At 41.9% G+C, this 27760-nt stretch overlaps 1 protein-coding gene across 5 annotated transcripts in view; it reads left to right on the top strand.

The window, feature by feature from the left end:
• Positions 1 to 27760, top strand: part of AFF3 (ALF transcription elongation factor 3) — a 450181-nt gene that overhangs the window by 278617 nt on the left and 143804 nt on the right. For all 5 annotated transcript variants that reach the window (XM_089688114.1, XM_089688112.1, XM_089688111.1 and 2 more), the window contains exon 5: positions 14719 to 14770. In XM_089688114.1, the coding sequence (XP_089544240.1) occupies positions 14719 to 14770 (52 nt within the window). The remainder of the gene's footprint in view (positions 1 to 14718; positions 14771 to 27760) is intronic.

The following is a 27760-nucleotide window of genomic DNA, read 5'->3' as shown; positions in this document are numbered from 1 at the left end:
TCACAGTTACTCTTGCTGGGCTCAGGCATGGGCCCTGTGGTTAAAAAGTGTTAAGAATTAGAGAAAAATGAAACTAGATGTACCTGTCAAACAGGTGCAGAAAAATTGGGCCTTGGGTATTGGTGGTGTCCTTAAACCAAAAACATTGTTGCAAGCTAGCATAATCAGGATTCAGGAATAGGATAGGCAGCATAAGCAGTCTTCAAGGGATTCCAGAGTTATTCAGTTACATCAGCATCAGGGCTTGATAGTTGCTGTTGATCCAGGGCTGATTCATTTTGATAAATGTCAGCCGGTCAATGGAGTCTCTGGACAGACGCACACTTTTATCCATCACAAAACCTCCAGCAGCACTGAATGTCCGTTCGGAAAGCATGCTGGATGCAGGACAGGCCAGCAGCTCGATGGCATATTGAGCAAGTTCTGGCCAGTGATCGATCCTCAAGACCCAGTAACCCAGTGGATGCTCAGTTGGAAAGGTCTCCAAGTCTGTTCTTGTCCCTATATAATCCCGCACCATATGATGCAGATGCTACCGATGGGTGCTTAAACAGCCCAGGGTGCTGAGCAATAAAGAATTATTTAAAAGCGTTGGTCAGTCAACAACCTTCTCCACTGCTCTTCCTTTGATTGAACGAAGCCTCAGAAACACGTTGTCCAGGAAATGGTAACCTCCCAGTGTCTGGAAAGGTGTTACAAAAATTTTTCTTCAAGGTGTCCTCGAGATGTTTCATCCTCTCTGCCCCTGCGAAAGCAGGATGAGCACTGCAACTTTACCCTTGTAACGTGGATCAACAAGGGCTGTCAACAAGTATTGATCCCTCTCCTTGATACCACAAATCCTCTGGTCCTTATGCAGGTTTTGCAGAATCAGGGAGCCCATGCAGTGTAAGTTTGAGGAAGCAGAAGATTCTGAGCCCTCTTGGTCACTGAGGATGACAGGAACTACCTTCTCCTAGCCATGTACTACTCCTGGCTGGGTTTCTGGGGACTGAAAACCACTCCTTGAAGACTGCCATATGTTATCCTCTACTTCCATGCTGCTACAATCCTTCTCCTCCTCCTCTTCCAACTCCTCCTGTGTGTTCTTTGGCCCCGCAGGAATGGTTTCTGCATTAGGGCTCCTTGAGAGGACAGAAAGTCCTCCTCTTCGTCCTGGTGTTCTGCTTCAAGTGTCCTGTCCATGATTCCACACAGCATGTGCTCCAGCAGGAAGACTAGAAGGATAGTGTCACTGATGCATGCATTGTTGTGGCTCACCATCCTTTGTGGCCTCCTCAAATGGTGACAGGACAGTGCATGCATCCTTTATCAGCAGCCACTGGCATGGCAGAAAGAAGCCAAGCTCCCCTGAGCCTGTCCTTGTGCCATATTCACACAGGTACTCATTGATGGCCCTCTGCGGCTGCACATGCAAATCAATTAGTACCTGTGTGAATGGGTGGGCAGGTTGAATTTCCATTGAATGTCAGCCAGCCAGCTGAACACTGGCCGTGTAGGACCACCGGAAATGGTCACAGACTTTTCTGGCCTGCCTCAGAATACCTTTAAAGCTGAAAGCCTGGGTACCTGTTCAAGAAATGCTGCACCACCAAATTCAAGACGGGTGCCAAGCATGGAACATGTGTCAAGAGTCCCTGTCAGAGGGCGGAGAGAAGGTTGGTGCCACTGCCACATACAACCATTCCTGGCTGAAGCTGCCATGGCGTCAACCACTTCTGAGCCTGCCCCTGCAGAATTGACAGAATCACTGGCCAGGTGTGGCTCCTGTCCCCTAGACAGACCAGCTGAAGCACCGCGTGGCATCTTTTAGCCTGACTGCTTGCGTAGCCCCTTGAATGCTTACGGAGCACTGCTGGTTTAGAGGACAATTCAGCAGAAGAGGCCATAGAGGAAGAGGAGGGGGTTGAGCAGACAGATGTGGCAGTATCACCACCAGCTTTTTGGAGGCGTGGTGGTGGAACAAACTCCAGCACTGAACCCTGTCCTGCATCCTTCCCAGCTGCTAGCAGAGTTACCTAGTGCACCGTGAAGGATTTGTAACATCCATGCCTTCTGGACCACATGTCAGCAGTAATGTGGACCTTGCTGCTGACTGCCCTGGCCAATGAGGCCAAATCATTGCCTTCCACATGATGGTACAAAGCTGGAATGGCATTACATGAAAAGAATTCTCTAGCATTTAGACACTGAGCATGTGGATGGGTGGGACAGTATTTTTTTTTTATGGTTCAGCAACTGGGGTAGTGAAATTAGCCTGCTAAAATCAACAGGTGGTGTACTGCTTGCAGACTGGGTGCAAAGACCTGTGGCACCCATTTCTGTACCATCACTCCTCTCAGTGGAGGTTTTTAAGAAGACAACATTTTATAGTAGGGGTAAAGATCCCAGATGAGGAGCAAGGAGAAGTCTATACTTTTTTATTATGTGGGTGTTTCAGGTGCTGTTGCCAATGGGCTGCATGGCAGGACATCATATGTCATGTCAAGCATGCGGTGCCCAAAGTGGCTGGTGTTTTGGCCACGCTTGATCAGCTTCATACAGATTGCAAACAGCAATGCTGCAGTCTGCTGCACATGTGTTGATAAAAGCCAACACCAGAGAACTTTTGGAAGTCTGCAGCACCCTGCACCTGTGGAGCTCTGTCGTGTGATGCCATCGGGTGGCTGCCCGTATGCCTGCCCCTGGAAGACATCCTGCCTCACTGGAGTTGTGCCTCCTCTTCCTCAATTCCCTACTCTGTTCTCTCAGGCACCCAAGTACAGTCAGTGACCTCATCATCCCCTTCCTCCTCATCACTGCAGCCAACTTGGCAGTGTGCTGCGGCTGGGGGAACATGACTGCCAAATTTCTTTTCCCTCTTTGGTACCCCCTCTCTATAGGCTCACGTCATTCCTTTCCTCAACCTGGGAACCAATATTGGAGAATTCAAATTGCTGAGCATCCAAAAAAAAGGGAACCACTGCTGACACAGCAGGAGGAGCACCCTACGATGTAGAAGGGGGAACAGCAATTATGCCATAAATGGTTTTAGTGCTGCAGTCAAAAAAAGTTTTTAATTTAATTAAATTAAGAAATAAAAAGGTAAAAACAACAACAAAAAAAGGAAAACACTGTTGACGCAGAAGGAGGAACACTTTGCAACACAAAAGGGGAACAATAAAGATGCAGCAACAGAACCTGATGCTGAACCCCCCCCCCCCAAAAAAAGAATAAATGAACAATCAAAAAAAGCAAGACTTTGCCAATCATAGCTTTTACTGTGAACTCTTGACTTGTGGTCAGATGCAATGCTTTGGCCAATTACAATGCGCCGCCGGAGTGCATTGCATTCTGGGGCGCACGGGTGAACAGCCCGCTGAACGCCCCAGATGTTCACGTGTTCAGCAAACAGATGAACATCCAATGTTCGAGTCGAACTTGTGTTCGACTCAAACACATAGCCCATCTCTAGTCATAATGAACAAGTGTAAGTCATGTTGATTAGTGGTAAGGGTGATATCAACTCGAAAAATATTGCCTCAACCTCCACCATAATACAGGTGGCATATGAGGGTCACTCAATTCAAACCAGAACTTTTGAGTTTATGTAATAAAATAACAAATTTCAAGGAGTGGAAACTGCATTTATTTTTCAACATACTCCCCTGCTACATTTATACACTTATCCCAGCATTTAACTAATTCCTGAAAAACTTCAGCATAGAAAGGCATACGTCCTTCTTTGAAACGTTTACACCATTCAAATGTTTTACTGCAGCTGAGTGTCTCATCACCCTACTGTGCTTGAAGTCTTCTGTAGGTTGTGACAATTATGCGCATAGAGACATGGACACTGACAGCCATTTTGCTAGGTCGTAGCCATTTTGTTTCTCCTGTTTTCCCTCCTCCCTTTTGGATGGAATGTGAGTCTGTAAGTGAACTGAGTTCAACAGTGCATATGCACAGCTGGATAAGCTCCAGGACTGTAAACCCCTAATTAGCCTGGTTCCAGAAGGTCTGCTTGAAAAACCACTTTCCTCTGCCCGCTCATAAAACCGTAACTCAGTCAGTCATGACCTGTTGGGCCATTAGAGCAGAGTGTGCCATAAAACGTACATTCCACATGAGTCATTTTTCATACAAATTCATAAACTTCAGCAGGAACTGGGCACATTGATATGAAGTATATATTCGGAGAGGTCATTTTAATATGAGTCACATGACACCTTACAGCCCTGTGTAGCGCCTACAAGAGGGTAGAAAGTAATTTCTTTTATCTGGAGTGGCAGGATATACTAAAGTTTGGTATCTGTGCGTTTGGAATATGATTCTAAATATTAATCTGTCAGTTGCTAGGATGCTACCTTTACCTATTGAAGGTGTTTGACCCTAGTATGAACTTGGAAGGGATTTGGTCATAACCTTGGTCACCGCCTAACACCCATTCCCAAATGGGGTGATCGGCTATTTGTTCTCAGGAGACACCCTTTTGAGATAATAGAAAAAGACTGACAGCCTGAAGAAAAGGTAGCTCTCCTTTTAACATCAACCAGGAACCATCTTGAGAGCAAAGGCAACCTTTTGTTCGGACATTTGGACTCTCCTAAAACCAAGAACTTTCGCAAGTATTCTGCCTTCTGAAACTTCTTTCTTTTATTTCTCTGTTGTTTTATTACTCTCTTTATATATATTTGTTACATCTTTTTTCTGTAAATATTTTAATTGCACCATTTTGACCTTTTTAGTACTAAATCCTATTTTCTGAAAAGTGTTGAACTGTCGCTAAAGCTTTTAATACAAACTAAAGAATCCCTGTCTCTGAAGAGTGCTACTGTATGTGATAATCCTCTGAATACATTTGTCTGTGGTGACAGGGTGTATTACAGACGCTTCTACTAATATCATAGTGTTACTGCTAAGATTTGTGAGTATCTTCCTTCTCTGTAAAAAGGTGGTGGTGGCAGTGTGAAGGGTTGATTACGTAATTAACCTGACCCAGAAACAATCGCTCTCAGGCTGCTGGCACATAGATTGTGGTCCCGTGAGCTGGAATATCTTTGTGCAGGGCGCAGCTGAGAGTGGCATTGTTACGCAAGTGACAGCGCGGTGTGAGATCAGCTGGTTCTTCGGTCACAAGTTGGTGAGAAGGGCTGGTTCTGACGCCACGAAACCGTCACATAGGTATCTGCAGGTTTTACGCCTTTGTTCACAATAAACGTCATCACCACATGCTGTTCCATGCACACACTAACACTGTTGTCTGCCATCTTGCTTAACTGACTCTGGACTGGCCCACGACATGTGCGCCACCTATCAGTAATAGGACACACTTGCCACTTACTACTGCATATAGTAATGCCACTCTAGCATCCCTTTTTATAAATGTAAAATGAAAAGTCCCTGTTTGACTTGAACACCCCTCATATCACTGTATTTTGCACACTGTTACACAAAAACACATACAGATGTTCATCATAATTGCTAACAAAGTAACAATGCTGTACTCTCGTCCAGACTTTGTTTTGGATATAACCAATTTTTATTTGTCAAAAAGGGCACATCTTCCAACAGCCTCCATGTAACTCTCCCCTGTCCTACCCTTCATCATATAATATAGTTGGAATGTTCAGTACATTTCTGTATAGTAACATAAGAGAGTCCCCTTACTTCCTCATCTCCTGGGTTTTCTTGGGGCAAAGATGCTGCAACTACAGGTCTTGCTTGCATCGCCAACACATATAATGGGGCTGTATTAGGTGGCGACCACCATGTTTATATACAGAATGACCCCAGTCAAACAAAGAACTCCTAATTGTCTTGGAAAAGTCATGTTTATATTATGATTGCAGCATGGCTAGACAAGGGTGGGGGAGAGGGTGTTATGATGTGGTTATCACTAACTTTGCTAGTCTTTCATTTCACATTGTAGTGATAGCCTGTTCAATCAAATGTAATATGTGAAAAATGTGACTTACATAGCAGCAACCAAACCAAAACTAGGCTATTTTAAATGACATATGTGTAGATGTACTATTTCTCTGTAACACACAATGCCCGGGAGGAACAAGTTTCTTGTGTAATTTTCGTAGGAAATGTCTTTGGTAAACAACAATAAAGAATCAGCAGAATGAGCTATTATTCCCTGGGATGAAGACGCAGTTTACTTTCTGTGGATATTAAAAAGTGAAGAGAAATATAAGAGCCCCATCCATAACACATTCACTTTTTAAGGCCAATTTAAAGTTTGTTTATGTGTAACGTAAAAATGGGAATTTAGCTGTAAATATAAAGGCCTCTTACACTGTGTTGATATAATGACTAATTTAGAATGCAGCCTGTTGTAAAACTGGATTTATAACGTGGGCAGTAATTTCATGTATTTGATCATTAAAATGCAATGTGGATTACATGCTGATTCATATTGTTTCATAAAAAGACATGGATTTCGTATATTGATTTAAAATGAAATAAAATTACCAAGTTTATAAAGTAACTTTAGATCACAGTGCTAATTAATCATCGTGGCCTTGCCTAAACTTTTCCCCTTAGGAAAAAAGATGTATATAAAGGCATATTTAGAAAGTACATTGGGTTCTTGTTTTACACAAGAATTTATACCAGTTTGAAATAGCACCATATTCCAATTCAGTGACATTTTTAGTGTTACACACAGGAGCATACTGGGGGCAGGTGCTGCCTGAGGCGGACAATTTTGTGGCTACACCCTCCTGCTCATCCACCCTAACCCCTTCTCATATGTGAAGGCTGGGCAGGATGCTCCGTAACCCTTAGCCTTACTAAGGTGCGGACTAATTAAATGTGAAAGTGTTCTCTCCTATATCAACATGTATTTGTATACCTTCATATACAAAGATACACTGAGAGTTGATACTTTCAATTTCAGATGGTGTTAACTTTGAAAATACAGTTCAGTAAACAAACTACCATCAATCCATGTAAAGAACTGCATATACATTTGGTATTGCTCCACCAGAATTCTAAACCAACAGCAGCTAGTACCTGAACTGTGCTAAATTCATTACTGTATGACATCGTGAATGTAAACACTTTTCCTCATCCAGACCTGGGAACATTATAATGCTGATCTGTTGGATTAAGAAAAGATCTCCATCCTATACTTCCATTATTGACCTGCATTATCTGACAGAGAAAGTCCAAGATGTAAGACTTCAGCACCTTACTGAGGTGCTGACTAATTAAATGTGAAAGTGGTTTCTCCTATATCAGCATTTATTTGTATACCTTTATATATGCAAGGATTCACTGAGAGTTGATACTCTTCAATTTCAGATAGTGATAACTTTGAAAATACAGTTCAGTAAACAAACTACCATCAATCCATGTAAAAAACTGCATATACATTTGGTATTGCTCCACCAGAATTCTAGACCAACAGCAGCTAGTACCTGAACTGTGCTAAATTCATTACTGTATGACGTCGTGAATGTAAACCCTTTTCCTCATCCAGACTTGGGAACATTATGACACTGATCTGTTGGATTAAGAAACGATCTCCATCCTATACTTCCATTATTGACCTGCATTATCTGTCAGAGGAAGTCCAAGATTTAAGGGCTCATGTACACTGCAGCTGCTAAACTGACGTTCAGGAGCTGTTGAGCATTTTTTCAGCAGCCCCTGAACTCTCCTTTATGTTTTCCTATGTGTCCATGTACACATAGTCATTTAAAGTAGTTTACAGGCAGTTGAGTTTAGTCGTTTTCTTGAACGCAACAAAATCGAGTTCAGGAGTAGATTTTATCGGTGTTTCAAACGCCAAATGCTTGTAAACGTGTATAAACGCTTGTAAAATGCACGTTTGCGTTTAGACACGTTTTTTGGCTGGTGCATATCCAGGGCACAATTAACTAAGCGGTATCTTACCGCATCCAAGACTGCTGACCTGACAGTTGTGCAGAAAACCATCATTGGCACCCTCCATAAGGAGGGAAAGCCTCAAAAGGTAATTGCAAAAGAAGTTGGATGTTCCCAAAGTGCTGTATCAAAGCACATTAATACAAAGTTATGTGGAAGGGAAAAGTGTGGAAGAAAAAGGTGCACAAGCAGCAAGGATGACCGCAGCCTGGAGAGGATTGTCAGGAAAAGGCCATTCAAAAGTGTTGGGGACTTTCACAAGGAGTGGACTGAGGCTGGAGTCAGTGCATCAAGAGCCAAGACACACAGACGGATTCTGGACATGGGCTTCAAATGTTGTATACCTCTTGTCAAGCCGCTCCTGAACAACAAACAACGTCAGAAACATCTTACCTGGGCTAAAGAAAAACAGACCTGGTCTGTTGCTCAGTGGTCCAAAGTCCTCTTTTCTAATGACAGCAACTTTTGCATCTCATTTGGAAACCAAGGACCCAGAGTATGGAGGAAGAATGGAGAGGCACACAATGCAAGATGCTTGAAGTCCAGTGTGAAGTTTCCACAGTCTGTGTTGATTTGGGGAGCCATGTCATCTGCTGGTGTTGGTCCACTGTGCTTCATTAAGTCCAAGGTCAACGCAGCCGTCTACCAGGAGATATTGGAGCACTTCATGCTTCCTTCTGCAGACGAGCTTTATGGGGATGCTGACTTCATTTTCCAGCAGGACTTTGCACCTGCCCACACTGCCAAAAGCTCCAAAACCTGGTTCAATGACCGTAGGATTACTGTGCTTGATTGGCCAGCAAACTCGTCTGACCTGATCCCCATAGAAAATCTATGGGGCATTGCCAAGAGAAAGATGAGAGATATGAGACTGAACAATGCAGAAGAGCTGAAGGCATCCTGGTCTTCCATAACACCTCAGCAGTGCCACAGGCAGATAGCTTCCATGCCACGCCGCTTTGAGGCAGTAATTGCTGCAAAAGGGGCCCAAACCAAGTACTGAGTACATATGCATGCTTATACTTTTCAGAGGTCTGATATTGTTCTATGTACAATCCTTGTTTTATTGATTGCATGTAATATTCTAATTTTCTGAGATTGTGGATTTGGGGTTTTCATGCGCTGTAAGCCATAATCATCACAATTATGACAATCACGGCTTGAACTATCTTGCTTTACATGTAATGAGTCTATCTCATATATTAGTTTCACCTTTTAAGTTGCATTACTGAAATAAATGAACTTTTGCACAATATTCTAATTTTTCGAGTTTCACCTGTAAAAGAAAGAATTGCCGGCAATCAAAAAATAATAAAAAAACGATGTGGGGTCCCCCCATCCATACATACCAAGCCCTTTGGGTCAGGTATGGATTTTGAGAGGAAGTCCCATGCCAAAATTTAAAGAAAAATGGTGTGGGGGTCCCCCTCAAAATCCATACCAAACCCTTTTCTGAGCATGCAGCCCACATACCAGGCCACATGCCCTCAACATTATTCTTTATTAAAAGAAGGAAAATAAAAGAATGTCCCCTGAAGTAGATCCAACGTCAATCACGATGCCCGCCGCTGCCACTCCAGAAACAAAAAAGAGTAAGGGGCAGGGCCACCCGGTGACATCACTCGTGAGACCCCCACCCAATGTGACATCGGGGCATGCTGGTCAGTGACATCACAAAGGGTGGGGTCACATATGTGATGGCTCTGCTCCTTACATATTTAAGAACTGTCAAGCCAGCACAGAGGCAGACGGCCAATAACAGACCAGTATTTATCTTCTTGGCCCACATGGTTTTTTATGAAACGCAAGTGAGGACGCTGATTAGAAGAACCATAAACAGTTGTTTTTAAAGCATTATTAATTGCTGGTAAGGATAAAATAAAAAAAAAGCTTTCACATGCCTGAATACTAGTGCGTGGGTACTGCTACCTCCATGTTACTAGAGTATGTCCTTAGAAATGACAGCAAAAAAGCACTGAACTCCAAACATTTCTGGGTTCAGAGCTGTCAGTGTCCTGGTAAAAATGCCGGGTGCAGACTCGCTCCAATCTTGTGCTTCATTGGCTGTACTGCAGGGCAGGGGAGACATTAGAGGTATACAGTAATAGACCCCTGATGTTTCCATAAAAATAACCTGTCACCAGCCATTGCTATCACATAAGGGCCTTGTTAAACCCCTTGTGATAGCCATAAATTTAAATGTAAATAAATGAATTTATAAAAAAGAAAAAGTGTAAACATTTTAAATTATAACAAAATAAAGTGCAAGCGTGTAAGTAGGGTGTGCACTTGTATGTAAACAGTGCTTGTGGCACACTTGTGATGTATCACTGTGAGCATTGGAATGAGAGCAATAATTCATTCACTGTTAACTCTAACTTGATGACCAGTAAAGGCTTTTAAAGCATCACCTATGGACAATGTCGGCCCTGTAGTTTTTCACAATTTTAAGGCTTGACATATTTTGTATCTGTTTGCTCAATGCAACCCTATCTTTTACTGTATATATTACCCAAAACAGGGTATTTTGTGTGCATTAAAATTAATTATAGTGGATTTTTTTAGTGACAAAAATCCATTTGGTAAACAGTTTTGGAAACATAAAAAATTGCAAATACCATTTTACTCTACAGAACCTCTACATATAATTGTTTGGGGGTTTAAGTTGTTTTCTAGATTTTAAAGTGTTCCTAAACCCACAACAGTAAAATCAGTCAGTATATGCAGTAAAGCATGCTTGTTATATTCACTGTGGAACCTAAGGGGTTACTCCTCTGCACTGTATAAAAAGGCTGTTTGATCCTGAGTTCTTTGATCCTCCCCTTTTTCCAGTGTCCCCCTCTTATCCCCTGATAAGACATATCGTGTGGAGTCACTCTGCACATGCTCAGTTTGGTGTGTATTGCTAGAGGGTTTTTTTTTTTTCTTGGGAGAGTGCATGTGATCAGCACAGTGCCAATCAGCATTGTCCAGACAGAGGTTACGGGTTCTGCATCCTCCTAGGGCAGAATGAAAACTCCTCCTAAAAGCTTTAACATATGCTCTGCTGGACACTGATAGCCACAGGACTGCTCTAACTGCTGATGAGAAAAAGTATTTAGCAGTTTATATTTGCTAAAATAATTGCACTTCCAAGTTCTGTTTACTGTGGAAGACCAGATATAGTGAATGCAGGGTCCTGGGTTTAGTAACACTTTAACATGTGTGAAAAGTAAAAAAAAATACCCAGATGTAATTGTTCCTTAATTTGGTGAATATGCAGGCAAATCTTCCTTGTGAAGGTGTTTTGAAAAAAAAAAGATTGGTTCACGAGAAATTGCGCAGTGATTATTATTATACAGGATTTATATAGCGCCAACAGTTTGCTCGGCGCTTTACAATATAATGGGAGTCAATACAGCAACAATACAGTTCAATAGAAGAGGGATAGGAGCAGGGGTCGACTGACCATTTGGAAACTCGGGCACTGCCCGAGGGCCCGGGGTCAGTAGGGGGCCCCATGAGATGCCCCTGGTACCTTTTTCATAGGCTTTTTTGAGTTTGGGCAAGGACACAGGGGCCCCATGATCCCCTATTGCCCGGGTGCCCCATGAGTTGTCAGTCCGCCCCTGGATAGGAGGGCCCTGCTCCTTGGAGCTTACAATCTACACATACAAACAATAGCTGCCACCACTTGTTACCACTGAGTTCTTATTCAGAGCATTTATGGAATCAGCATAGTGACTTTTTAGTATTGTCATCATAAAAAAAAAAAAAGAAACAGTTCAAAAAAATTATTTACAGAAAAAAGACATTGCAAAACATTAAAATAAACAGGATTGTGTCAGTTTTCCCAACTGCACCAATATTTTTGCCAGATGACTATATTTTACAGCTCAGACATATTATTGCACAGAACAAAATCACAATTGGATAGAAAATGGACATGATATAAATTTGATGTAGGACTTCCTCAAAGTGAGTAACATGTCCCATCAGCTTCCCACACCTTGTAATTTAAGGGTGTTTGGTATCTAAGTGACTGATATTTTCGTATGTGGTCAAATAGAAGCTTGTAAGAATGTAGTATGATATCAGGATTTATGAATTATGTGTAGTTTTTGAGAGTTAGGCTGTATGAAAGGGAAAGTTTCAGATCAAGCAGAGCCAGACTCAAATGTGTTTTGCTCAAGATGGCTTTATAACAGCCAATTACAGTATGCCTTAAAGCGTATCTAAACCCAAAAGCAAAAATGTAATATATATTGCAGCTTATACCTGAATACTTAAAATGTGATGGCTTTGTTTGTTTTCTTTTTTAAGCTTTTTTCTTTTACTTTCATCTGGTGATCCAGCAAGAAAGCTTGTCATTTTTTTAACAGACTAAGCAGTTCAGCAAAAGTCGCAGTTAGAGGGTTGGGGCCAGGGGCGGACTGACAACTCATGGGGCACCTGGGCAATAGGGGATCATGGGGCCCCTGTATCCTTGCCCAAATTCAAAAAAGCCTATGAAAAAGGTACCAGTGGCATCTCATGGGGCCCCCTACTGACCCCGGGCCCTCTTGCAGTGCCCGATTTTCCAAATGGTCAGTTCGCCCCTGGTTGGGGCAAACCGTTTAACAATGGCAGGGTACTTGTGCTGGTTTGGTTTTATTCATTTACTTAAAAAAGTGGGTGCATTGTGTTTAGCACCCCCCCCCCCATCATTATCCTTATTCAGTTTAAGGTTTATTGGACCTCATTATTGTCACAAATGCACAAATGTCATATTCACTGCTTTGTAAAAAAAAAGACCTTTAATTAAAACATTTTATTTCTAAATCAGAATTTTTGTTTTAATTTTGGATAAATTATGGAAGGGTTAGAACAGGACTCAAAATTTTGTGGGGGTGAGTGTGTCTCAGGTGCCGCATTGGAAGGGGGGCGGGCACTGCCAGCAGCTCCAACCTACCTTGAGTGCTGTGTTGAGGGGGGGGGGGCGCACTGCTGGTGTTGCTCCTCAGTGACCAGAGAGATTGCGATTTAACTCCTTTCGCAAGGAGCAGCTGCCGACATTTGCTGGAGGGAGGATTAGGCTTTAAGCCAGCACTAAGGTGTGAAGGCAGAGTGTCCTTCCTCTCCCCCTTGTCATGTGACTTATCACATGACAGGAGTAGGGAAGGAAGGAGAAGCTGCATTTACAAAAAGATCTTTGAATACAAGGGGGAAGGAGGGGTTACAACTGATTAAGCGAGCACTGTGATAGGAACATCTGATTGAAAGGGGGGCACCTGATGCCAAGAGGGACACTGATGCAAAGGGAGACTCTGATGGGGACACCTGATGTAAAGGGAGACTCTGATGGGGACACCTGTTTTAAAGGGGGACTCTGATGGGGACACCTGATGTAAAGGGAGACTTTGATGGGGACACCTGATGCAAATGGGGACTCTGATGGGGACGCCTGATGTAAAGGGGGACTCTGATGGGGACACCTGGTGTAAAGGGAGACTTTGATGGGGACACCTGATGCAAATGGGGACTCTGATGGGGACACCTGATGTAAAGGGGGGCCCTGATGGAGACATCTGATTTAAAGGGAGATTCTGTTGGGGACATCAGATGCAAAGGGGGACTCTGAAGGGGACATCCGATGTAAAGGGGGACTCTGATGGGGACCCCTGATGTAAAAGGAGTCTCTGATGGGACCCTTGATAAAACGGGGGACTCTGATGGGACACCTGATGTAAAGGGGGACTCTGATGGGACATCTGATGTAAAGGGGACTCTGATTGGAACTCCTGATGTAAAGTGGGACACCTGATGTAAAGGAAGACTCTGGTGGAGACACTCGATTTAAAAAAAGGTTCGAGCAGTAACACCTAATATCTTGTTTCCCTATGGATGCAAAACACTTATTTTCCTTTCATGTTTGCATAGCTTTATGTTAGCATTGTTAAAATTGTTGTTTAAGTTAATGTTTCTTTTTGTAAATTTATTTTGCAAAAACATTTAACAGTGTCATATCATGAGATAATTTACAAGGGGATGCTTAGGGGCGGGGCAGGGTAGGGTTGGGTGGGGCAACTGGTGGCGAGTAACTCTTAAGCCCTGGCTAGTAGCTCATGACTTGAAATTTTGAGCCTTGGGTAAGAACCCCTGTCTGGGTTGTATTACTGCCTGGCCCTCATTAGAGAGATGAACCCTCTCTGTTTGTCCTGGTAACCATTGTGATCAAGACTTAGATAATGGAAAAAATCAAATTTTGAAATGGCCACAGAACAATTATAAAAGAATTCTTGCATCGGGGCATTTGTTTAAGTGACAACTATCTAAAATAGATTTCCTTCACATTGCTGAGATCTGCAAAAGGGAAGTGAATGGGAATCTGCCCAATGGCACATGAAGGGCAGTGACAGGGAATTTAACAATTCCCTGCTCTATCCAAAATGGAAAAAAAAGATTTTGGCTTTAGATACATTTTACAGTAAACCAGTCATGAAAGAACCATGGGGGCAGTCATTGCTGTCCTCTTTCTGAAAATGCTAGTTGTCTTGCTGTATTCCTGAAACTGACTCAAGCTATTGAAGCCAGAGAGAAAACACAAGGACAAGGCATTTAGCATATTTAGAGGGAGAGGTCAGTAAGGACAGTTTCCAAGGTTGTCACATACCAGGTTGCCTTTAATTTAATTAGCAAACTGCTGCATGTACAAATGCTCTTTTCTTGGTGACAGATCCTTTTTTCTCCTATCCTAGCCATGCTGTAATATATTTCACTCCCATAACACAGTGAAAATGTTTTATATGTAATACGTTGTAAACTATTGGTTCATATTTTAGATTAATTTAAGTGATATTAACCACCTTTTTTTTTTTTAAGAGCACGATGATTTGAAGATCAGAAGCCCAGCTGATTGTTCAGCTCAAATATCGTAAGTGCCTCCGTCTTTTTTTTTTTCAATGTATCACAAAAAATAAGACAACAGATACATAGAGAGTGGAAGCCACAGAATAGCCTACTGTAGTTTATTACCTCAAAGGTACCATCACAAAGATATAAAATACCATATACAAAAAAAAAGTAGGATTTACATGTTTCTGAGAGGAGAATAGTAATCGGATGCTATTGTATTATGGATTTGTTTAAAAGAACCTTCTTTTATTTTATTTGTTATTAAAAATAATCACCCACTTTATAAAATACACTTCTGTTATATAAATTCGTAAGATAAGACTTAGGCTAGGTTCACACTATTGCAGATGCAGGAATGTGTGTATATCATGTGTTTCCTGCACTCTGAAAACACAGCACATTTTTCGGTCTTCGAAACCACATGGTGCTGCACCACCATGCAGTTCCAAGCGAGCACCCTGTAGGTGAGTTTTGGAAAAAGGTTTAGAGACCTTTTCCCTGCATTTCCCACAGGTACAGCAGCCATTCCAAAGAATGGGCTACTTGAGTGCATTTAAAGTATACGGTAGGTACTACATATGGCATTTTTTTTATCACAAAAAATATTTAAATATTGAAAAAAGGACACCCATTTTTTTAATGAAATGAAATGAAATATATGTAACTTACATTTTTAACTAAACGCAAAGCATGTTTTATATTAGAATAGGGTAGTAGGGATTAGAACAAGTATCAGGTTTTTATTGCTTTCTGTGTCCCCCTTAAAGGAAATTTTATTTCCAATGACCATTGTCATTGGAAATAAAAGGGTAAATCCAAAGTTTTGAGTTGTCCCCAGAACAGGAGTAAAAGGGGAAATATTTCAATAAAGACATTGTTAAAAAAAGTTTTGACTTTAAATATAGTTTATGTTTGGCTGCACGATTTGTAAAAAAAAAAAAAAAAAAAGCACGTGGTTGAGTGTTTTAACATGTTTTGGTATTTCTGTGTGTTAAATTAATGTAATGCATTACAGCAATTAAATATGGTAAAAACAGTAAACATTATTTGGTTACCACATTCACAATAATTTATGGTCAAAATAAATGCTTGTACCTTTTTCTGAGATTTTATTCTGCAGTCATTTCATCTCTTCTTCCCTAAAGCAGGGGGCATGTAAGTTTAGGGAGTAGGCAGGACTTTTTAATGTCATACACAGAGGGGGAGGTACTTTGTGAATGCTGCTTCTCAGAATGCAGCCTGCGTTCACTGTGCTCCAGAGTGAAGTCTGAAAATGAGGCTTCTACTGGGAGAATCTGTGGTATTGACTAAAACTGGAAAGTGCAACATTTGTTGCAACTGTGCATGGTAACCAATTAGCTTCTTACTTCAGCTTGTTCATTTAAGCTTTGACAAAAAAAAAAAATGAAAGCTGATTGATTTCTATGCAGAGCTGCACCAGATTTTTCATTTTTAGTTTTAGTAAATCAACCCATGTCAAAATAGAAAGGCTGTACAGAGGGGGCATGATAGCTGATCTGACCGCAGAGATACAGGCATGCCGTGTGCTAGTGCAGTATCCTTTGACTCCAACAGAACGTCACTGAAACACAGACTAAACACACCAGCGCAGACCTGCTTTCTTGCTTGCCATGGTCAGATTAGAACAACAAAGACAATGGAAGGTCAGGATCACCAAGTATTTCTAATAAAAGGAAGAAATAAAACTTGAACAGTTATACACCCCCCAGGGGTGGACCGACAACTCATGGGGCCCCCGGGCAATAGGGGATCATGGGATTTGCATTCCCATAAAATTCTATAGAGAAGCAAAATCCACTGAAAACAGCTCAGGTAGGTCAGAAGGAGGTCAGCTGCAGGCCACATGCACCTGTCAATGAATATAGAAAGCTATAAGAAGTGTCTCAATCTGATGTCAAACCGGTGCCATCGACACAAGCTCAAAGGCATTGGCCTGAACAGACATGCTAAGGACCATTGATGAACTGCTTGTATGAATCAGTAGTAGTTTTGCTGGTGAATATCTGTTCCATTTCCCAGTATGTGGATTTCGGCTGATCTGCAATTACCTAGCAATACTGTCCTTACCAGGGGCGGACTGACAACTCATGGGGCCCCCGGGCAATAGGGGATCATGGGGCCCCTGTGTCCTTGCCCAAACTCAAAAAAGCCTATGAAAAAGGTACCAGGGGCATCTCATAGGGCCCCCTACTGACCCCGGGCCCTCGGACAGTGCCCGAGTTTCCAAATGGTCAGTCTGCCCCTGACACCCCCTGAAGGAAGCACAGACACATGCATGAAATAATAACTTTAGGGGTAACATACACTTTTTAAACACGTTTTTAGCACATTATTTTCTATAAACAAATTAATATTCTCTCTACTGGTTGTGTGGTTAAATGTACTACTCAAGCATTATACTGCAATATCTTTAATATTTTAAGGCCTCAAAATTTCAATGGTGCACTGCACTGTAGAGCAGAGACATAAACAGACTTAACTGATTAGTATGACAGTTTACAGCAGTTTGCTTGACGTAACTAATTGAGTCATTCTAGAGGGAACCATTTGGATATCAACGCAGGTTAAGATATTACCCTTTTCTATTATGTGTGAATAAGTAGCAACAGTTGTCATTAGCATTATTGATCAATTAAATAGTCCGATTTCTCGCCTAGTATGCATTAGCAAGTCTACTGTAGTACCCAGGGCACATATTCTTATGACTCAAAAACTATTTAGTCTTCGTCATATACAGTATCCAGGAAGAGTATTTGAACAAGGCATAGCAAGGAAAACACAATGTCAATAGCTTTGATACCTCCAATAAATTGGAGGTATAATGGGCTATCAGCAGATATAAATGTCACGATTGCCCGGCTTTTTTTGATGATTTAGTCAAAGAGATAATTATGTCTTGGCATATTTTGAAAGAGTTATCAGAAAACCTGGCAAGCACTCAGCAAGATAATTTCCTACTACATGGTACTTTACTGCCACAGCACTTACAAAGTATGATATAATTGCTCTTTTGAGTAACCAAATGTGAACTGTAAAGAAGAGCTGGATTGCCATCTGGAGGAATATGCAGACAATGGAAACTGGGGCCATACTGAAAAAGTAACGTCATAGTTCAATATAAAGACCTCTCTTCAGAATCAGAAACATTTACATAGCTAAGATATTGGTACACATGAAAGACGATAAACATGTAGATATAAAATGTTTGTTAAATTTGACAATAGAGCTTTTGCATTTAGAAAGATTTTTATTGCAAAAATACTTTTAGATATTAGACACCTGTTATATAATACCTACAATTTTGAAAGGTTTGGGCAACAAAACAGATTGACTAAGGAGTATGCAAACAGTAACCTTGTAGCAAACGTCTTGCTGCACTTGAGAGTTCCCCTCAAGTTGGATACTTTTAAGCCAGACATAGATGACGCAATATTCTTTCCTGCAACCATGGGTTGCAGGAAAGAAAATTGCTTGATTGCCCCATCAACACAGTCAGTGTTGATGGGGTAATCCATCCTGCAGAGCACAGTGATTATTGCTGCTATAGCTGATGAACAAATAGAATGGGCAGTCTGTCAGGACCTGGATCACCTGTTAGTGCCACTGTGGTTACCTAGAGCTGAAGGGTTCAGTTCCAGTGGCCACCAAGGGTGGTCTCCCAGCAGCCAGCAGATCCCAGTAATTAGGCTCTATCTGATGTTGTCTGCTGGGAATGTATATAACCTCTCCCTTGTGTTTCATTGATGTTTCAGTGTTTTGCTTGTTAGCCACATACCTACTTTCTGATTATGCTGATCATGATCCCTGCTTTTTCCTGTATCCTGTTACCCATCTTTGCTTGCCTTGTTCCCAGTTATATTCCTGAATATGCCCCATTTATTCGTGCTTCCTCTTTGTATATATTGTATTATAATTAGTGTGCTAGTTAGGTTTTCTGTCACTAGTAATAAATCCTACTTTAATCCTACTCAGTCTGATTCCAGTTTCCTAAGTGCAGCTACACTTATCTGGCCATCCCTGCTGCCATTGGATAACTGCTCTAAGCATCCCACACACGATCTATGACTTTTGAATCATTCCTGAAAAGATTTTCACTCTTCCAAAAGTCTTCGCTGAACTCTATCCAATGCAAAAAATAGTTCACAAAACATTGGTTTGTTCCTGTAGTTAATCCTGCTGTTTCAGTCTTAAACAAAAATCTCAAAGGCTCTCTTTACTCTTGCAGGCCCAACCTGCTACCAGCTCTCTCTGCAATTTCAGCATGTCAAACTGCAGCAATGAACAACCAAGATGATTCTGTATTACAGGATCATGCTTTAATGGAGCAATTACAGCAGTTACTATCTGTTCTACCATCTTGTGTGGATGCCCTAGAACAGCCTTTTTTAACTGATGTGCCACGGTGCCCTGGGGAACTGTTATGACTTCTCAGGGGTGCCATGGTAAAATACAAAAACTGTACCAACAGAGGTAGGTGGATCAAATAGCTTTATTCAAACCTGCTTTATTTTACAGACAACCACAGGTTGCAACTCAAGTCTGACCCCTTGCAGGGCTGCCTGCCTGCATCCTACCAGAGCCTTTGGGTTCATTTCACCTGTCTCCAAGGCTGTAGAGAGAGGTGCAGGTCAGCAGCAGTGAGGATGGGTGGTTGGGTTGCCTGTGGCTCTCACCCCACAGTTCAGGATTGATTTTCTCCCCCCTGTGCACTATGTAGAGTATCATGGGGCCTGGCTGCCTTGGTGCTCAGAAGCTTTTCCTTTGTCAGCCAGGTGGTGGGCAGGCCTGCAAGTCTTCCATTTCCAGCCCTGTCATAAATGTTTGTCTGCTTACTGACTGCCCTGCTACCACCTACTGCTTAATGACTGCCCTGCCACTACATACTGCTCACTGACTGTGCTACCACTACATACTGCTCACTGATCACCCTATCACTACATACTGCTCACTGACTGCCCTGCCATTACATATTGCTCACTGACTGCCCTGCCATTACATATTGCTCACTGACTGCCCTGCCACTACATACTGCTCACTGACTGCCCTGCCACTACATACTGCTCACTGACTGCCCTGCCATTACATATTGCTCACTGACTGCCCTGCCACTACATGTTGCTCACTGACTGCCCTGCCATTACATATTGCTCACTGACTGCCCTGCCACTACATACTGCTCACTGACTGCCCTGCCATTACATACTGCTCACTGATCACCCTATCACTACATACTGCTCACTGACTGCCTTGCCATTACATATTGCTCACTGACTGCCCTGCCATTACATATTGCTCACTGACTGCCCTGCCACTACATACTGATCACTGACTGCCCTGCCACTACATACTGCTCACTAACTGCCCTGCCATTACATATTTCTCACTGACTGCCCTGCCATTACACATTGCTCACTGACTGCCCTGCCATTACATATTGCTCACTGACTGTCCTGCCATTACATATTGCTCACTGACTGCCCCGCCATTACATATTGCTCACTGACTGCCCTACCACTACATACTGCTCACTGACTGCCCTGCCATTACATACTGCTCACTGACTGCCCTGCCACTACATACTGCTCACTGACTGTGCTACAACTACATACTGCTCACTGATCACCCTATCACTACATACTGCTCAGTGACCGCCCTGTTACTACATACTGCTTACTGCCACTACAAACTGCTCACTGACCATCCTGTCACTATATACTACTCACTGACCACCCTGCCACTACATAATGATCACTAACTACCCTACCAATATACCACCACATACTACTCACTGATTTGAATATTGTACACATATAAGGCAACTCTACAACGCAAACTAATTCCCACTGATTTATGTCTCAAATAGACATGTGCAAAATTAAAAAATTCATTTTGTTTTGTTTTGTTTCGATTCGTTATTTGACTAATTTCGTTTTGTTCGATTAGTTAAATTCATTTAATTTGTTTCATTTATTCAAATTCAACCAAATTTAAAATTTCGAACAGATTCGAAAAGAATTTTAACGGATTAAAAAATAATTCCAACGGATGCAAAAACAATTCTAATGTATTTCAAAATAATTCTAATGTTACAATCCATGATCCACAATCCATATGTGTTTTTAATGGTATATGGGCTATATGAAGAGTTGCGTGACCATACTGAAAATTTCTGTTTCAGCAAAATTTTCACAGTGCCTTTGTTGATCACTACTCACGTCACCATAGCACAGCTCACAATTTTTTGTAAAGTAGTTTAGTCTTTTCTAATCTATTCTATTCTTTTCTTTTTTATATTCTATTCTAATGTATTCTGTTCAAATTCATTCTATTCAAAATTCGAATTTCAGAAGGCAGTTATATTCTTTCTATTTTATTCTATTCTGTTCTTTGTTTCTTTATTCGAATCTTCTATTCTATTCTAATTGATTCAATTCCATTCCATTATTTGATTTTCTACTCTAATCGTTTCTATTCTTTTCTTTCTTTGATTTTCTATTCTAGTCTTTTCTATTCTTTTCTAACGGATTCTATTATTTTTTATTCCTTTATTTTGTATTCTATTTTGTTCTGTTTTACTCTATTAGTTCTTACTGTATTCTGTTTTATTCTTTTTTTTCTATTCTGTTCTTTTTTCCTCTGTTCTTTTCTGTTCTATTCTATTATTTTATTTTCTATTCTATTCTTTTATATTTCTTTATTTTCTGTTTTGTTTTATTCTAGTCTTGTTTTCAAATTCAAATTGGTTTTCACATTTATTTTTGAATGTGTTTTCGAACTCAAATCCATTCGAATGTCTGCCGAATTTATTTTAGTTATTTCAGATTAATTTAAATTTGTTATTATTGTAATTCGAAAATTCGGATACACCCAAATCTCCAAATAATGGAAAATTCATTCGAATTTCAATTTGGAACAAAACAAACTGCACAGGTCTAGTCACAAACTACATTTTAGGCCTCATTAACATGAGTGTACCAAAGCGAACACCTGTTCAAGGGCTGTGTTTGCCCACATGGGGATGCACCGCTGTCTGGTGCATCCATGTGCAGCATGTCTCATTCATGTCAATTGGGACGCAGCTGCTGCATGGACACAGCCACTGCTCCCAATTTGACATCTGTGTGGGTGCCAATGCATGTCCTTGAACGCAAACAGTGGGAGTTTGGTGATACGCACCTGCACAGAAGTCAAATTGGGAGCAGAGCCTGCATTACAATTGATATGAAAGAGACACCTGTGCACCCCTGTGTGGGTATACACTTAAGTATTTCCAGTTAAACAAGGCCTTAGGCTGCTGTGCCCTGAGGTTGTGCATAACTATAAAGGGTGCCTTGACTGAAAAAAGTTGAGAAACACTGCATTAGAACATGTGAGGACGGTCTGGATAAAAGCGCACAGATGTGTCCCAAAGGAAATAAGTGAATGGTATATGTCAACTGTGATTGGTGGGGAAAAACTCACTGCTGCCATGGTAAAAACACATCAGTTTGTGGAAAGTATGAACAGGAGCCAGGCGCTGTGTAGTTTTGTGATAAAAGTAATACACCTTATATGGAGGTGTGCCGTTAATAATTCATATGGTAAAAAATAGATAACCAGCTTGTGGTTTTAAGAAGCCAGGTTCCAAGATGGACGGCCCGTCCATTTAGAGGGAAGCAGTGGAGTAGAATGCCTGTCATTGCAGGGACCACGTGTATCCGATGTCCCAGCGTCCCGGATGACGTCACCACGATGTGGAGAGACGGAGGGGGGAACTCTTGCTGGAGCCGCAGCTTTAGAAGGAAGAGGCTGGTTGCCGGGACAACATGTTTTGCGTGCATGCGCTTTATCAAGTCAAGAGATAGTAGACTCCTTAGAGGTTGTACCATTGGCCCAATTTCACCATTCCAACACCAACACCTGCTGAAGCTCAGTTTTTTTTTAAATACATTCTTTATTTTTTGTGACAATATGAACAGTTTACACAGAAGTAAAATCGTCTACCAGTCAACAGTGAAGTCCAGGTTATAAGTGATAGAGGGATCACTGAGTCTGATATCCCTACCTTGCTGAAAGCAAGAAAAGTCATTTCCAGAAAGATTTACTATCGTACCTGGAAATCCTTTTTTGCTTGGTGTGAACACAGGCAATTCAGTTCCAGTACTTTGTGCCTTGCATGCTGGCCTTCCTGCAATTAGGTCTTGTCCAAAACTTGGCCTTAAAGTGGTAATAAAGTCACTTTGTATATTTTTACTTACAGGTAAGCTTATAATAAAGCTTACCTGTAGGTAAAATGAATATCTCCTAAACGCTCACCGTTTAGGAGATATTTGACGGAGCAGCAGCCATTGACAATACTGGTGCATGCTCTCTGAAGGAATGGCATACTCATGCCTTCAGAGCTGTGTGCCAAGGTCAAAACCCCTGCGCGCATGTGCGGGAGTGATGTCATCGGTGGCTAAGCCATTCAAGCAGCCGGCGAACCTGGAATGAAGACCAGGTAAAGGCGAAAGCTTTCTGCAGCGGTGACAGCGTGCCACTGGAGGGCTTTGTTCTAAGGTAAGTCTTTCCTAATGTGCTAGCATGCAGTGCAAGCACACCTTGCACCAGAAAACTCTTTTTTTTTACTACCACTTTAAGCACTCTGAAAAGATAGGTTTTGGCTTTACACATTCTTTTTCAAAAACCTCTTGCTTTGCTCTCCTTAGTCAAAACCTTGGTGTATCTTGCATCAGCCCCCCCTTGCAGATTTCTGTGCTTCCTTAGGATGTCAAAATGGTTCTTGCTGCCCTGCAGAAACCACCCTTGGAACCCATCAGGGATATTCCCTTAGATGACCTGTACTGCAAAGTGATCTTTATGGTAGCTATCATATACAGTCATGGCCGAAATTGTTGGCACCCTTGATATTTTTCCTGAAAATCAAGTATTTCACACAAAAAAGGTATTGCATTAACACATGTTTTGCTATACACATGTTTATTCCCTTTGTATGTATTGGAACAAATATAAAACAGAGGCAGAAAAGCAAATATGACATAATGTCACACAAAACCCCAAAAATGGGCTGGACAAAAGTATTGGCACCCTTAACTTAATATTTGGTTGCACACCCTTTGGAAAACATAACTGAAATCAGTCGCTTCCTATAACCATCAATAAGCTTCTGACACCTCTCACCCGGAATTTTGGACCACTCTTCCTTTGCAAACAGCTCCAGGTCTCTCTTATTGGAAGGACACCTTTTCCCAACAGCAATTTTAAGATCTCTCCACAGGTGTTCAATGGGATTTAGATCTGGGCTCATTGCTGGCCACTTCAGAACTCTCCAGCGCTTCTTTGCCATCCATTTCTGAGTGCTTTTTGACGTATGTTTGGGGTCATTGTCCTGCTGGAAGACCCAGGATCTTGGACGCAAACCCAGCTTTCTGACACTGGGCCCTACAGTGCGACCCAAAATCCTTTGGTAATCCTCAGATTTCATGATGCCTTGCACACAGTCAAGGCACCCAGTGCCAGAGGCAGCAAAACAACCCCAAAACATCATTGAACCTCCACCATATTTTACCGTAGGTACTGTGTTTTGTTCTTTGTAGGCCTCATTCCGTTTTCGGTAAACAGTAGAATGATGTGCTTTACCGAAAAGCTCTATCTTGGTCTCATCTGTCCACAAGACGTTTTCCCAGAAGGCTTTTGGCTTACTCAAGTACATTTTGGCAAACTGTAGTCTTGCTTTTTTATGTCTCTGTGTCAGCAGTGGGGTCCTCCTGGGTCTCCTGCCATAGCGTTTCATTTCATTTAAATGTCGACGGATAGTTCGCGCTGACACTGATGCTCCCTGAGCCTGCAGGACAGCTTGAATGTCTTTGGAACATGTTTGGGGCTGCTTATCCACCATCCGGACTATTCTGCGTTGCAATCTTTCATCAATTTTCCTCATCCGTCCACGACCAGGGAGATTAGCTACAGTGCCATGGGTTGCAAACTTCTTGATAATGTTGCGCACTGTGGACAAAGGCAAATCTAGTTCTCTGGAGATGGACTTGTAACCTTGAGATTGTTGATATTTTGCCACAATTTTGGTTCTCAGGTCCTCAGACAGTTCTCGTCTCCTCTTTCTGTTGTCCATGCTTAGTGTGGCACAGACAGACACACAATGCAAAGGTTAAGTGAACGTCTCTCCTTTTTATCTGCTTTCAGGTGTGATTTCTATATTGCCCACACCTGTTACTTGCCCCAGGTGAGTTTACAGGAGCATCACATGCTTGTAACATTCTTATTTATCCGCAGTTGTGAAAGGGTGCCAATACTTTTGTCCAGCCCATTTTTGGAGGTTTGTGTGACATTATGTCGAATTTGCTTTCTTTCCTCCCTTTTTTTGTTTTGTCCCAATACACACAAAGGGAATAAACATGTGTATAGCAAAACATGTGTTAATGCAATACGTTTCGTGAGAAATACATGATTTCCTGGAGAAATATCAAGGGTGCCAACAATTTCGGCCATGACTGTATGTTGGATGTGTCTCTGAGTTGGTGGCTTTCTCTTGAAAAGAGCCATTCCTCATGCTTCAAAATGAAAAGGTATTGTAGTCTTATGCCCAAGACTTTCTTTCTAAGGTGGTTTCAGTCTTCCACCTCATTGAAGACATAGTCCTAACATCTTTATGCCTTTCTCCAAAACATCCAAAGAAAATCTTCAATGCCTGGATGTAATCAGAGCCATAAATGTCTGTTTCAAAGCAACAGCTTTGATTAGGAAAACAGATTTATTTTTTGTCTTTTCTTCAGGACTTCACAAAGGACACTCTGCTTCCAAGTTCACCATCACTCGATGGATGATAAATATGATCACTAGAGCTCACACTCTTCAGGACAGATCTCCTCCTGTGCTTTTACATGCCCATTCCATCAGATTGGTGGGAGTTTCTTGGGCTTTCCAGCGCCAGGTCTCTGTAGCCCAGCTTTGTTTATACTTTTTCAAAGTTCTACCAGGTAGATGTCCAATCTACTTTGGATGCAGCTTTTGGCTGCAAGAATCTTGCACTGACATTCAGAAGTTGGGTCTTTTGACCCATGTTATTGTTGGGCAGGATGGCAAAGTTCTATTTGCCTAGTTGTTGTCCATTCTTTTCATTCATTGCTAGGGGACATCCTGTACTATACTGTAGAGAAATGTTGACGTACCTGTAAATTTAAAATCTTGGAGTACTGTACAGGGCATGGTATACGCTCATGTCCACTCTTTGATTACTCTGCATTGCTTGCTACAAAGCAAGGACTTACAAATTGGGGTAGGGCTACAAGGGAGGTACCCAAGGGGTGTGTCCTCAGAAGGTTTGCCAGTGTCCAAGAACCTGAAGGTATGAATCTATACTTCAGGGTCTATGAATACTTTGCCTGTGTTCTGTACAGTACTCCAAGATATGGAATTTACAAGTCAAAATGACTGTTTTTTTGCAAGCATTATGGTACAGGGAGCGGATGTGAAGTGTCCACTGGCATGAAACCTTCTGTTGGGTGCCTGGCCATAGTAGCTGTTTCATAATAGGAGCTGTGATGTAACAGAGTTCAAAAGGTATTTGTCTCTGAAACTGTGATGTTTGAGCATTTATCAGCCTAATGCAATTCCTTTTACAGCAGCACTTGGAGAGATAGGGCAAGTACCAGGAGAAAATCAGTTGAGCTGTAGTGCACATGTGCTGACAGAGAACAAACTGACAAGGAGACAAAGCAGAGTAAGACATGTGAACTGCTGCTGCCCCTTCACAGGTTGATGGCAGGAAGATGACCATTCTGTTTTGCTTAACCGTAGTAGACAAAAGTCACATCAATGGGCTGACTGTTGTCTGGCAAGGCTGTGGAAATCTCAGGACTGAATGGACAGAAGTATAAATAATGGTGCTTAAAATAGCTCCCATTTAGTTGTTTGCCTATAATAAAGTTAAGTTATAGAGTCTCTGTAGTGTTTTGTGTAGCCTGCAGGGACAACTACAGCTAAAGAATTTACCCCAGCAGTTATACTTTTCTTTAGAATTAATCTATGCTGTAGTTAAAGAATACCTCTTTTAACAATTTGAATTTCAAAGGCCCCCTAAGCACCCCCATGATATATACTGTACAGCTCAAGCTATAAACAACATATCAGTGGGCAGAGTATACCAGGAGCCATAGCCTATGCTGACCTGAGCAGAACACAGCGACCTCTGAGCTCTTATGGCTATACAACACTGTGTGTGCCTGGCTTCACTCGCTACAGGCTTGCAAGTAAACATATTCTCCATTAAAGGCGTATGGAAAAAATGTTGCACATATGCAGTACCACATAGATCACTGGCTGGTAGGAGGACAGATTTTTACCTGCTTGAGCAAAGGCTGCGGATCTAAGTCTTGCAGTCCTGATTACACATTGATCTGAGGTCTGTAGTAGGGATATAGATAACATTGGGAAGGTGAAGGTAGCTCATTAGATTAAAAGAGTAGTGCAAGATTTTGAAAAATAAACATTCAAACTCACCTAGGTGGATGCAGCATCGATTCAATGCTACATCTGTCTCCTGCCTCCTCTACACCAAGAACTGAGAGATCAAAACCGCTAATCGCTCTCAGTCACTGTCAGTCACCACTCTGTGATCTGCCCCTCCAGTGCTCACTGGAGTGCTGGACTGTGGAGGGGACGGGAGCTGCTGCCTCAGTCTCTAACTGGCACACTGAGAGGCTGAGCCAGCTGGTATGTGGACGGATTCTGACATCATTTTTGTGATCCCTGCAGAGCCTGTACCCACTCTGTGACGTCAGCCAACAGCAAGCTTTAGCCCGCTGATGGCTGAATCTTGGTCACAGGAGTGCAAAACTAAATGCATTCCTGTGACCCACAGAAATATGGCAAAAAGAGCTTTGGCCAAACTTCTTTAATTCAAAACTGCCTGCTTTCATAACCTCTGCAGGCCTTTCTTGTACATGCTACCTCCTGTCATACCCTCTGCACTCCTTCTCCTGCACATACTGGA

Source organism: Staurois parvus, unplaced genomic scaffold, assembly GCF_062004578.1.
Source record: "Staurois parvus isolate SC_StPar_1 unplaced genomic scaffold, SC_StPar_1.0 ptg000446l, whole genome shotgun sequence".
NCBI lineage: Eukaryota > Metazoa > Chordata > Amphibia > Anura > Ranidae > Staurois > Staurois parvus.
Note: the sequence above shows the minus strand (reverse complement) of the source record. Positions and strands in the feature narration are given on the sequence as shown.